This window comes from Coregonus clupeaformis, unplaced genomic scaffold, assembly GCF_020615455.1.
Source record: "Coregonus clupeaformis isolate EN_2021a unplaced genomic scaffold, ASM2061545v1 scaf0565, whole genome shotgun sequence".
Classification (NCBI taxonomy): domain Eukaryota; kingdom Metazoa; phylum Chordata; class Actinopteri; order Salmoniformes; family Salmonidae; genus Coregonus; species Coregonus clupeaformis.
The window spans coordinates 94,518-108,007 of record NW_025534020.1 but is presented as its reverse complement, the minus strand read 5'-3'; the positions used below and the strand labels follow the sequence as shown (position 1 = coordinate 108,007).

At 49.0% G+C, this 13,490-nt stretch overlaps 1 protein-coding gene across 1 annotated transcript in view; it reads right to left on the bottom strand.

The window, feature by feature from the left end:
- The window catches only part of znf598 (zinc finger protein 598), a 72,451-nt gene that overhangs the window by 53,807 nt on the left and 5,154 nt on the right, over positions 1 to 13,490 (bottom strand). Inside the window, exons 2-3 of the mRNA XM_045215955.1 lie at positions 4,250 to 4,362; positions 930 to 1,059 (exon numbers count right to left, since the gene is read on the bottom strand). Coding sequence (XP_045071890.1) covers positions 930 to 1,059; positions 4,250 to 4,362 — 243 coding nt within the window. The remainder of the gene's footprint in view (positions 1 to 929; positions 1,060 to 4,249; positions 4,363 to 13,490) is intronic.

Here is a 13,490-nt window from a genome sequence, read left to right as displayed (position 1 = left end):
CGGCACAGCAGCCAGACAGACAGACCGGCACAGCAGCCAGACAGACAGGCACAGCAGCCAGACAGACAGACACAGCAGCCAGACAGACAGACAGGTACAGCAGCCAGACAGACCGGCACAGCAGCCAGACAGACAGACAGGTACAGCAGCCAGACAGACCGGCACAGCAGCCAGACAGACAGACACAGCAGCCAGACAGACAGGTACAGCAGACAGACAGACAGGTACAGCAGCCAGACAGACCGGCACAGCAGCCAGACAGACAGGTACAGCAGCCAGACAGACAGACAGGTACAGCAGCCAGACAGACAGGTACAGCAGCCAGACAGACCGGCACAGCAGCCAGACAGACAGACAGGTACAGCAGCCAGACAGACCGGCACAGCAGCCAGACAGACAGACAGGTACAGCAGCCAGACAGACCGGCACAGCAGCCAGACAGACCGGCACAGCAGCCAGACAGACAGGTACAGCAGCCAGACAGACAGACAGGTACAGCAGCCAGACAGACAGACAGGTACAGCAGCCAGACAGACAGGCACAGCAGCCAGACAGACAGGTAGGGTTGGGCAGTATACAGATTTTCATATCGTCCTTCTCTCACCCTGCGATTTACGGTATTACCGGTTTAGTACACAAGGGGGCGCCAAAAACACAAAAAGCCCATTGGGCATCTATTACCAGAATGCTAACAAAACTTGCACAAGTAATACAAATGCTACAAATATTTTTTGTTGTTGAAAAACATCAAAATAAATAGTTTAAAACGGTATTGAAAAACCATCCCGTGGCTATTTCCAAATACCCTGGTATACGGTATACCGCCCAAGCCTACAGACAGGTATAACAGACATGCAGACAGACAGACAGACAGACAGGTAAAACTGGCAGACAGACAGACAGACATAACAGACAGACAGGTAACCTACCTGCAGGTGTTTGGTACAGAGTTTACAACAGAAGAGTTCATGTTGTTTCCTCATGTGCTGCTCCAACTCCTCAAACTTAGAGAAGACTTTAGACTCTGGACAGATAGGACACTCAGACAGCAGCAGGGTCCTACAGGAAGAGAGAGAGAGAGATAGGACACTCAGACAGCAGCAGGGTCCTACAGGCAGAGAGAGAGAGATAGGACACTCAGACAGCAGCAGGGTCCTACAGGCAGAGAGAGAGAGAGACAGAGAGAGAGAGAGAGAGACAGAGAGACAGAGAGACAGAGAGAGAGAGAGACAGAGACAGAGACAGAGAGAGAGACAGAGAGAGAGACAGAGAGAGAGACAGAGAGAGAGACAGAGACAGAGACAGAGAGAGTGAGAGAGAGAGACAGAGAGAGACAGAGACAGAGACAGAGAGAGTGAGAGAGAGAGAGAGAGACAGAGAGAGAGACAGAGACAGAGACAGAGAGAGTGAGAGAGAGAGAGAGAGAGAGAGAGACAGAGAGAGAGAGAGAGAGACAGAGAGAGAGAGAGAGACAGAGAGACAGAGAGAGAGAGACAGAGAGAGAGAGAGACAGAGACAGAGACAGAGAGAGAGACAGAGAGAGAGACAGAGAGAGAGACAGAGAGAGAGACAGAGAGAGACAGAGACAGAGACAGAGAGAGTGAGAGAGAGAGAGAGAGACAGAGAGAGAGACAGAGAGAGACAGAGAGAGAGACAGAGAGAGAGGACACTCAGACAGCAGCAGTGTCCTACAGGCAGAGAGAGAGAGAGACAGAGAGAGAGAGAGAGAGAGAGACAGAGAGACAGAGAGAGAGAGACAGAGAGAGAGAGAGACAGAGACAGAGACAGAGAGAGAGACAGAGAGAGAGACAGAGAGAGAGAGAGAGAGAGAGAGAGAGAGAGACAGAGAGAGAGACAGAGAGAGAGACAGAGAGAGAGACAGAGAGAGAGACAGAGAGAGAGACAGAGAGAGAGACAGAGAGAGAGACAGAGAGAGAGACAGAGAGAGAGACAGAGAGAGAGACAGAGAGAGAGGACACTCAGACAGCAGCAGTGTCCTACAGGCAGAGAGAGAGAGAGGGGTGGAAGAGACACAGAGAGACATGAGGAAGAGAGAGAGAGGGGTGGAAGAGAGACATGAGGAAGAGAGAGAGAGAGGGGGGTGGAAGAGAGACAGAGAGACATGAGGAAGAGAGAGAGGGGTGGAAGAGAGACATGAGGAAGAGAGAGAGAGAGGGGGTGGAAGAGAGACATGAGGAAGAGAGAGAGAGAGGGGGTGGAAGAGAGACATGAGGAAGAGAGAGAGAGAGGGGGGTGGAAGAGAGACAGAGAGACATGAGGAAGAGAGAGAGGGGGTGGAAGAGAGACATGAGGAAGAGAGAGAGAGAGGGGGGTGGAAGAGAGACAGAGAGACATGAGGAAGAGAGAGAGGGGGTGGAAGAGAGACATGAGGAAGAGAGAGAGGGGGTGGAAGAGAGACATGAGGAAGAGAGAGAGAGGGGGTGGAAGAGAGACATGAGGAAGAGAGAGAGAGGGGTGGAAGAGAGACATGAGGAAGAGAGAGAGAGGGGGGTGGAAGAGAGACAGAGAGACATGAGGAAGAGAGAGAGGGGGTGGAAGAGAGACATGAGGAAGAGAGAGAGAGAGGGGGTGGAAGAGAGACAGAGAGACATGAGGAAGAGAGAGAGGGGTGGAAGAGAGACATGAGGAAGAGAGAGAGAGGGGTGGAAGAGAGACATGAGGAAGAGAGAGAGGGGTGGAAGAGAGACATGAGGAAGAGAGAGAGAGGGGTGGAAGAGAGACATGAGGAAGAGAGAGAGAGGGGTGGAAGAGAGACATGAGGAAGAGAGAGAGAGGGGTGGAAGAGAGACATGAGGAAGAGAGAGAGAGAGGGGTGGAAGAGAGACAGAGAGACATGAGGAAGAGAGAGAGGGGTGGAAGAGAGACATGAGGAAGAGAGAGAGAGGGGTGGAAGAGAGACAGAGAGACATGAGGAAGAGAGAGAGGGGTGGAAGAGAGACATGAGGAAGAGAGAGAGGGGGGTGGAAGAGAGACATGAGGAAGAGAGAGAGAGAGGGGTGGAAGAGAGACATGAGGAAGAGAGAGAGGGGTGGAAGAGAGACATGAGGAAGAGAGAGAGAGGGGGTGGAAGAGAGACATGAGGAAGAGAGAGAGAGGGGTGGAAGAGAGACATGAGGAAGAGAGAGAGAGGGGGGGTGGAAGAGAGACAGAGAGACATGAGGAAGAGAGAGAGAGGGGTGGAAGAGAGACAGAGAGACATGAGGAAGAGAGAGAGGGGTGGAAGAGAGACATGAGGAAGAGAGAGAGGGGTGGAAGAGACAGAGGAGGAAGAGACAGAGAGACGGGAGAGAGGAAGAGACGGGAGAGAGGAAGAGACGGGAGAGAGGAAGAGACGGGAGAGAGGAAGAGACGGGAGAGAGGAAGAGACGGGAGAGAGGAAGAGACGAAGAGGAGAGAGGTCCAGGAGAGAGGGCCAGGAGAGTATGCCAGGAGAGTAGGCCAGGAGAGAAGGCCAGGAGAGAGGGGAGAGGGCTTGGAGAGAGGGCCAGGAGAGAAGGCCAGGAGAGAGGGCCAGGAAAGAGGGCCAGGAAAGAGGGCCAGGAAAGAGGAGAGGAGAGGAGAAAGGAGAAGGCCAGGAGAGAGGAGAGGAGAGAGGGCCAGGAGAGAGGAGAGAAGGCCAGGAGAGAGGAGAGAAGGCCAGGAGAGAGGAGAGGGGGCCAGGAGAGAGGGCCAGGAGAGAGGGCCGCCAGGAGAGAGGGCCAGGAGAGAGGGCCAGGAGAGAGGGCCAGGAGAGAGGGCCAGGAGAGAGGGCCAGGAGAGGAGAGGGGGCCAGGAGAGAGGAGAGGGGGCCAGGAGAGAGGAGAGGGGGCCAGGAGAGAGGGCCAGGAGAGGGGGCCAGGAGAGGGGGCCAGGAGAGGGGGCCAGGAGAGGGGGCCAGGAGAGAGGGCCAGGAGAGAGGGCCAGGAGAGAGGAGAAGGCCAGGAGAGAGGAGAGGAGAGAGGGCCAGGAGAGAGGAGAGAAGGCCAGGAGAGAGGAGAAGGCCAGGAGAGAGGAGAAGGCTAGGAGAGAGGAGAGGAGAGAGGGCCAGGAGAGGAGAGAGGGTCAGGAAAGAGGAGAGAAGGCCAGGAGAGAGGAGAGAAGGCCAGGAGAGAGGAGAAGGCTAGGAGAGAGGAGAGGAGAGAGGGCCAGGAGAGAGGAGAGGAGAGAGGGCCAGGGGAGGAGAGAGGGTCAGGAAAGAGGAGAGGAGAGAGGTCCAGGAGAGAGGGCCAGGAGCAGCAGAGCAGTGTACCTGAACTGAGCGTATATCTTGGGGTCTGTAAAGTAGATGTCATGTTTCCTCTCCACCTGCAGCGTCTGGAGGGGCAGAGCAGAGAACGCCACCAACTTCTGCACAAACACCACCTAGACACACACAAACACTTTGTTAAATGGAATCATCAGGACTTAACATGTATCTGACCTGCCCACTGTGCGCTGTGGTCAGGCCCTTGGGTTTTTCCAATTCAAACTTCATTACAATCTCAATAAACCTCAACGGGAGTCATATTATATCATGTGTATTATTTAATATGTGTGTTATTTAACATTACTATTAAAATAGTACTCACTTATATGAATGGGGTAATTGTTTACAAGTTGCTATCTACCCCCATAAAGCAATCACCGAAAACCACATATTTTCATGATCTTCTGTGGCTTGGTAACTTCCTGCTGTGCTTATGGAGTGCTTATGGGTAATGGGAAAGAGGCTTATGGGTAATGGGAACGAGGCTTGTGGGTAATGGGAACGAGGCTTATGGGTAATGGGAACGAGGCTTATGGGTAATGGGAACGAGGCTTATGGGTAATGGGAACGGGGCTTATGGGTAATGGGAACGAGGCTTATGGGTAATGGGAACGAGGGTTATGGGTAATGGGAACGAGGCTTATGGGTAATGGGAACGAGGCTTATGGGTAATGGGAACGGGGCTTATGGGTAATGGGAACGAGGCTTGACCACAGATGATCCATTATATTGACCAGACACTCCAGTGGCTGCTCTAACCAAATGGGAGCCAATGAGAGGGCAGATACGCGTGTGAGCAACAGTTTACCACAGCAACAAAGTCAATATTAGTTATATGGTAAAAATCCATGAAATGTTATTTTTGTTCTTAGTTTAAGGTTAGGCATAATCTTAGCAGTGTGGTTAACAATCACATTTTAAATGAGAGAAATTGTAGAAATAGGGAGGGTTTATGAATTTGTGACTTTGGTAACTAGTGACCAGCAGGCAGAACTCCGATATACAGTGTTTATTCTCTAGTTGCTGGGATGCCACGAGTCCAACTTATACCAGGACACTCCTAACAACCTAACTATTACCAACAGGGTTTGGAACCAAAACTACTTTCCCAATTGTTTCGTTCTGAACAGATTTTTTTCCGACCAGAAAAATAAAAGTTCTGAACCAGTTCGACCCCCAAAACAAAGTAACGGTTGATAAAAACCTTTGAAATACACATATTTTTATAAATCACTTCCGTTCTCAGGTTCTGCTCTTAGAAAGCTTGATTTGATATAAAGTTACAGAAACAAGTTTGAGGAAAAAGTAACTAAACAAAACATCAACTGAAACAATGTTTCTCTCGTGTTTTGAATGAAAAGGTCATATTTTGCAACATCCCAAAATAAATGCTCTCTCTGAAAAGAGGCTCTCCTCCATCTTGTCTTGCGTTGGTTGCGAAACCCTATGCTCTCTGTCCAGCAGGGTTGCCAGGTCTAGCTGAAATTCAGTCCAAAGACCACTCAACCCGCCCACAAGGCCTGAAAACTAGTCCAAGAGGAGTTGCCACATTTATCCAATATACCATTTTTCCTTAACGGTATTGAGCGAATTAAGAAGGAATAGACGTATCTTGTAACGACGTAAGAAGCAAAATTCGGTTTTCCATCAATATGACAATTATTGCGAGCTAATGTGACTTAAAGCTGCAATAGGTAACTTTCTCAAATAGAATTGTGAGTTACAGATCTGTCATTCCCATTGAAAGCCAGTCTAAGACGCGATAGATCTGTTCTATGAGCGATATTTCTATGCTTCCTGTTCTTAAGTTTCGTTTTTGCGTCTTTTACTTTTGGTTTTGTACACCAGCTTCAAAAACCTGAAAATATTATATTTTTGGTTATTGATAAGAGATTTCACAGCGGTTTAGATGGTACAATAATTGTAATTATTTTGCACTATGGCCTATTTATTGCCTTACCTCCATAACTTACTACATTTGCACACACTGTATATATTTATTTTCTGTTGTATTTTTGACTTTGTTTTGTTTACCCCATATGTAACTCTGTGTTGTTGTAGTTTTTAAATCGCACTGCTTTGCTTTATCTTGGCCAGGTCGCAGTTGTAAATGAGAACTTGTTCTCAACTGGCTTACCTGGTTAAATAAAGGTGAAATTAAAATTTTTGAAAATAAAACAATGATTCTCTACACTTGTTGATAGCTTGTTTTGTCACAAACTGAAATTAGGCAAACTATTAGAATTTTAGCAACCAGGAAACGGAGGAGTGATTTCTACATATTGCACCTTTAATAAAGTAATTTGAATATGTCATAAGAGAAAAGATAATTGGCCCTTAAACTCGCCAGATCATTTTCCATCAATGGATGTCAATTTAACGCGTTTGACTTCTATGATTGTAAATAAATCCCTTTTGGCATGTGCACAATTCTAGATAAATCCTTTTTGGCATGTGCACAATTCTAGATAAACCGTTATAAAATGTGTAATTATGTTAAGACTACAAACCGCTATAAAATGTGTTATTATGTTAAGACTACAAACCGTTTGTGAGATTGACTTGTCATTTCAATAGGTATAGGCTACTGACTAAAATCTGGGTTTATGATTGTAATTAAACTTTACCATGGTTTGCTTAGCTAGCCCCTGATAAGCCCACAGCCCCTGATAAGCCCACAGCCCCTGATAAGCCCACAGCCCCTGATAAGCCCACAGCCCCTGATAAGCCCACAGCCCCTGATAAGCCCACAGCCCCCGATAAGCCCACAGCCCATTTCAGATCGCCTACACAAGCCTAGGCAAGATGTAAGCTGAATTATTTAGCGGTTTGCTTAGTTCAAATTGACAGACTAATTTATTCAACATGAATAGCGAGTTCATTTCGAGGTAAGTGCTTGTGTTTCCCCAATAGCCTGCTGGAATAGGCTACTGAGGATGAGGTCGTCATTTCAAATCATTAGATCAAAGATTAATATGGATATCAACTGAATATGCTTGTCAACAATAACCAGTGTTTTTTTTCATGTAGCCCAATCTAACTGACCTTCAATCTAATGCATTCTAACAGGTGATCGACAGTAGTCTAATCTGACCATTACCTTCAATCTAATGCATTCTAACAGCCTGTAGTCTAATCTGACCATTACCTTCAATCTAATGCATTCTAACAGCCTGTAGTCTAATCTGACCCATGACCTTCAATCTAATGCATTCTAACAGCCTGTAGTCTAATCTGACCATTACCTTCAATCTAATGCATTCTAACAGCCTGTAGTCTAATCTGACCCATGACCTTCAATCTAATGCATTCTAACAGCCTGTAGTCTAATCTGACCCATGACCTTCAATCTAATGCATTCTAACAGCCTGTAGTCTAATCTGACCCATGACCTTCAATCTAATGCATTCTAACAGCCTGTAGTCTAATCTGACCCATGACCTTCAATCTAATGCATTCTAACAGCCTGTAGTCTAATCTGACCATGACCTTCAATCTAATGCATTCTAACAGCCTGTAGTCTAATCTGACCCATGACCTTCAATCTAATGCATTCTAACAGCCTGTAGTCTAATCTGACCATGACCTTCAATCTAATGCATTCTAACAGCCTGTAGTCTAATCTGACCATTACCTTCAATCTAATGCATTCTAACAGCCTGTAGTCTAATCTGACCATTACCTTCAATCTAATGCATTCTAACAGCCTGTAGTCTAATCTGACCCATGACCTTCAATCTAATGCATTCTAACAGCCTGTAGTCTAATCTGACCATTACCTTCAATCTAATGCATTCTAACAGCCTGTAGTCTAATCTGACCATGACCTTCAATCTAATGCATTCTAACAGCCTGTAGTCTAATCTGACCCATGACCTTCAATCTAATGCATTCTAACAACAGCTGATTTGCAACTGCCATAGAACGGTGACCATGATCACAATTCATAACTTCCAATGTAATTAACTAAACCCGGCCATTCATATATTAGCATAATAACACAAGGCTAAAAACAACAAGCTGAATTTAGACTATTTATTAAATCTGTCTGCCAGCCCCAGGTTGGCTACACAACTGGCACTAATTGATTTGTAATGTACTCCAGTGATATCGTCATTGACATATTTATCGTATCAAACGGTAGGCTACAGTAGCCTACAACGGCATAGACATTAACAGGCTACTCAAAATGGACAACAGCTGCAAAAGTATCATTCTCCACAGTTACATTTACATTTTACGTCATTTAGCAGACGCTCTTATCCAGAGCGACTTACAGGAGCAATTAGGGTCAAGTGCCTTGCTTAAGGGCACATGGACAGATTGTTCACCTAGTCGGCTCGGGGATTAGAACCAGCGACCTTTCGGTTACTGGCACAACGCTCTTAACCACTAAGCTACCTGTCGCATTAACTGCAGTTAATGTCAGTTTCATTGTGGACTTCTCCCCATGACAGAGGCACGGATGGGAGTTCCATAACTTCCATTTCAGATTTCCACTCGACACCCCAGAACTGAGCATGTGTAAAACCCTTGCAAAGATGATATTAGAATGCAGTTTAAACCACCCAACAAGCGAATGTCTGTAAAGCGCTCCAGTGCGCCTAGTCATTTTCCAGTGTTTGTCGCCGTTATTTCTTGATGTGCATCAGTTCCAGCGTGTTAAATATGTTTTATGGAGAAAAAGGAGGTTGGAAATAGACGTCTCCATAATGACAAACTAAAACTGGTCAGAAGTTGTCAGGATGTGGGTCTGCTGTTCTTGCCGCGTTCACATGCCGGTCGGAACTAGGAAACTCAGAAATGTCTGACTTGCTGATTGGTTGAACGAGGCACGTGTAATAACTACAACCAGTTAGCAAGTCGGACATTTCAGAGTTTCCGAGGTTCTGACTAGCACGTGAAGGCAGCAATAGTCTCCTCCCACTCACGTGACTCGGCTGCAGCGCTCTTTCAACACACACCCAAAGACAGCACAGTATGAAGACAGGAAGAAACTGCTTCTCCAATAGAAATCCAAGATCATGCTTGTAGGTGATGTCATGGCGACGGTGGCTAGCTAAGCTCATGTGCAGAAACACGTCATCGGGTCTAACGGTCGTCTCGCGCCGAACTGCGCATGCGCAGGCCGTCAAATCAAAGGCACTCCTTCCATATAAAAAGTGTTGTTTTTTTTACCCCCTTTTCTTCCCCGATTTCATGACATCCAATTAGTAGTTACGAGCTTGTCTCATCGCTGCAACTCCCCAACGAGCTCGGGAGAGGCAAAGGTCGAGTCATGCATCCTCCAAAATATGACCCGCCAAGCCGCGCTACTTCTTAACACATTGCTCGCTTAACCCGGAAGCCAGCCGCACCAATATGTTGGAGGAAAACCCACTCGACTGACAACCGAAGTCAGCTTGCAGGTCCCCGGCCCGCCACAAGGAGTCGCTAGAGCGCAACGAGCCAAGGAAATCCCCCCCCCCAGCCAAACCCTCCCCTAACCAGGACGACGCGGCTGTAGTGCCATTCAGTGCCTTAGACCGCTGCGCCACTCGGGAGGCCCAGAAAGTTGTTTTTGCTGAAAAATGAAAACGTGTCAGTTTGTCACTTTCACGAGGCTGGAGAAATAACATGTTCAACTACTTAAGACATTGGCTGGAATCCAGGTCGTGTTGTTAATTTTCTCTAAAAACTAAAAGGAAGAATTGTTCACTTCTGTCATTGACTTCTCAAAACCCAAACCCCTGCCTGGTCTGCCTGGTCTGCTTGGTCTGCCTGGTCTGCCTGGTCTGCCTGGTCTGCTTGGTCTGCTTGGTCTGCTTGGTCTGCCTGGTCTGCTTGGTCTGCCTGGTCTGCTTGGTCTGCTTGGTCTGCCTGGTCTGCCTGGTCTGCTTGGTCTGCTTGGTCTGCCTGGTCTGCCTGGTCTGCTTGGTCTGCCTGGTCTGCTTGGTCTGGTCTGCTTGGTCTGCCTGGTCTGCTTGGTCTGCCTGGTCTGCTTGGTCTGCTTGGTCTGCCTGGTCTGCTTGGTCTGCCTGGTCTGCCTGGTCTGCTTGGTCTGCCTGGTCTGCCTGGTCTGGTCTGGTCTGGTCTGCCTGGTCTGCTTGGTCTGCCTGGTCTGCTTGGTCTGCTTGGTCTGCCTGGTCTGCTTGGTCTGCCTGGTCTGCCTGGTCTGGTCTGGTCTGGTCTGCCTGGTCTGCTTGGTCTGCCTGGTCTGCTTGGTCTGCCTGGTCTGCCTGGTCTGCCTGGTCTGCCTGGTCTGCCTGGTCTGTCTCTGGTCTGCCTGGTCTGCTTGGTCTGCCTGGTCTGCCTGGTCTGCTTGGTCTGCCTGGTCTGCCTGGTCTGGTCTGGTCTGGTCTGCCTGGTCTGCTTGGTCTGCCTGGTCTGGTCTGCCTGGTCTGCCTGGTCTGGTCTGCCTGGTCTGGTCTGCCTGGTCTGGTCTGCTTGGTCTGCCTGGTCTGCCTGGTCTGGTCTGCCTGGTCTGCCTGGTCTGCCTGGTCTGCCTGGTCTGCCTGGTCTGCCTGGTCTGGTCTGCCTGGTCTGGTCTGCCTGGTCTGCCTGGTCTGGTCTGGTCTGCCTGGTCTGCCTGGTCTGGTCTGCCTGGTCTGGTCTGCCTGGTCTGCCTGGTCTGGTCTGGTCTGCCTGGTCTGCCTGGTCTGCCTGGTCTGCCTGGTCTGGTCTGCCTGGTCTGGTCTGTCTGGTCTGCCTGGTCTGGTCTGCCTGGTCTGGTCTGGTCTGCCTGGTCTGCCTGGTCTGGTCTGCCTGGTCTGTTTGGTCTGTTTCGAAAGCGTTCCCGGAAGTCTCGCGATGTTGCACTTCTGGGTTTAGAAACTCTGTGACACGCCCCTACGGCCATCCCCTTCCCCACCACTCACCTCAGCAACAGCTGGCCTCACTGCCTGATCACAGACAGAACAATGAGACAGATATTTCACCGGATGTATAAATGTGAAGCATCCGGTTGGCGTTTCCACTCACTACCAAATATGGTGATGAGAGGAAGCCCAGTGGCCGGTAGAGGGAGAAGATGGAACGAGATGGATTTTGGCCGACATTCTGCAAATGTTCTCATCGATGAAACTTCTGTTCCCAAAACTAAAATCAGTTACGAACAGAGTGGACTAAGTTTAGTTGACTTTATCATTTGCCAAAGTTTCCAAAAAGTGCAAAGGCAAATTTAGTTTTTGCACACCCACGTCACAGAGTAGGTGTTCCCTAATGGAAATATGCAAATACATGCTAGAACGAGCCAATAGGATCTCGCTAGCTCGTGCTTGGCTCTGCCCACCTCCTTGCTTGTTCTGCCCACTATGACTCATTTGTTCCCATTGGAAACGACAGGCTGTGGTCTCTTGGGTTAGTTTTAAACATCTTTGGCCTGATTCTCTGGTAGTCAGCAGCAGCAGGTCACAGTGAAACAGAAATATAGATTTATGTTGAGAGATGCCATGACGGCCGCAGTGCAATTTAGAAGAGTTGTCCAAAAACCTGCAACCAATAACTTTTCACCCAAGACATCGATTTCAAAGTAGCTACATTTCAGGAAAACCGCGGACATGGCAACCCTGCCGTCCAGTAGCGGAACCATGGCAACCCTGCCGTCCAGTAGCGGAACCATGGCAACCCTGCCGTCCAGTAGCAAAACCATGGCAACCCTGCCCTCCAGTAGCAAAACCATGGCAACCCTGCCCCACAGTAGCAAAACCATGGCAACCCTGCCCTCCAGTAGCAAAACCATGGCAACCCTGCCGTCCAGTAGCGGAACCATGGCAACCCTGCCGTCCAGTAGCGGAACCATGGCAACCCTGCCGTCCAGTAGCAAAACCATGGCAACCCTGCCCTCCAGTAGCAAAACCATGGCAACCCTGCCCTACAGTAGCAAAACCATGGCAACCCTGCCCTCCAGTAGCAAAACCATGGCAACCCTGCCCTCCAGTAGAAAAACCATGGCAACCCTGCCCTCCAGTAGCAACACCATGGCAACCCTGCCCTCCAGTAGCAACACCATGGCAACCCTGCCCTCCAGTAGCAAAACCATGGCAACCCTGCCCTCCAGTAGCGGAATGAGCTTGCATGAAGATGATGTACAGTGTAGTTAAATAGAGATACACTATATATACACAGGTATGTGGACACCCCTTCAAATGAGTGGATTCAGCTATTTCAGCCACACCCGTTGCTGACAGGTGCATAAAATTGAGCACACAGCCATGCAATCTCCATAGACAAACATTGGCAGAAGAATGGCCTTACTGAAGAGCTCAGTGACTTTCGACGTGGCACAGTCATACGATGCCACCTTTCCAACAAGTCAGTTCGTCAAATTTCTGCCCTGGTAGAGCTGCCCCGGTCAACTGTAAGTGCTGTTATTGTGAAGTGGAAACGTCTAGGAGCAAAAACATGGCAACCCTGCCCTCCAGTAGCAAAACCATGGCAACCCTGCCCTCCAGTAGCAAAACCATGGCAACCCTGCCCTCCAGTAGCAAAACCATGGCAACCCTGCCCTCCAGTAGCAACACCATGGCAACCCTGCCCTCCAGTAGCAACACCATGGCAACCCTGCCCTCCAGTAGCAAAACCATGGCAACCCTGCCCTCCAGTAGCAACACCATGGCAACCCTGCCCTCCAGTAGCAACACCATGGCAACCCTGCCCTCCAGTAGCAACACCATGGCAACCCTGCCCTCCAGTAGCAAAACCATGGCAACCCTGCCCTCCAGTAGCGGAATGAGCTTGCATGAAGATGATGTACAGTGTAGTTAAATAGAGATACACTATATATACACAGGTATGTGGACACCCCTTCAAATGAGTGGATTCAGCTATTTCAGCCACACCCGTTGCTGACAGGTGCATACAATTGAGCACATAGCCATGCAATCTCCATAGACAAACATTGGCAGAAGAATGGCCTTACTAAAGAGCTCAGTGACTTTCGACGTGGCACCGTCATACGATGCCACCTTTCCAACACGTCAGTTCGTCAAATTTCTGCCCTGCTAGAGCTGCCCCGGTCAACTGTAAGTGCTGTTATTGTGAAGTGGAAACGTCTAGGAGCAACAATGGCTCAGCCGCGAAGTGGTAGGCTACACAGAATGGGAGCGACTGAGCGCGTAGCGCGTAAAAATCGTCTGTCCTCGGTTGCAACACTCACTACCGAGTTCCAAACTGCCTCTGGAAGTCGGGAGCTTCATGAAAAATTGATTTCCATGGCCGAGCAGCCGCACACAAGCCTAAGATCACCATGCGCAATGCCATGCGT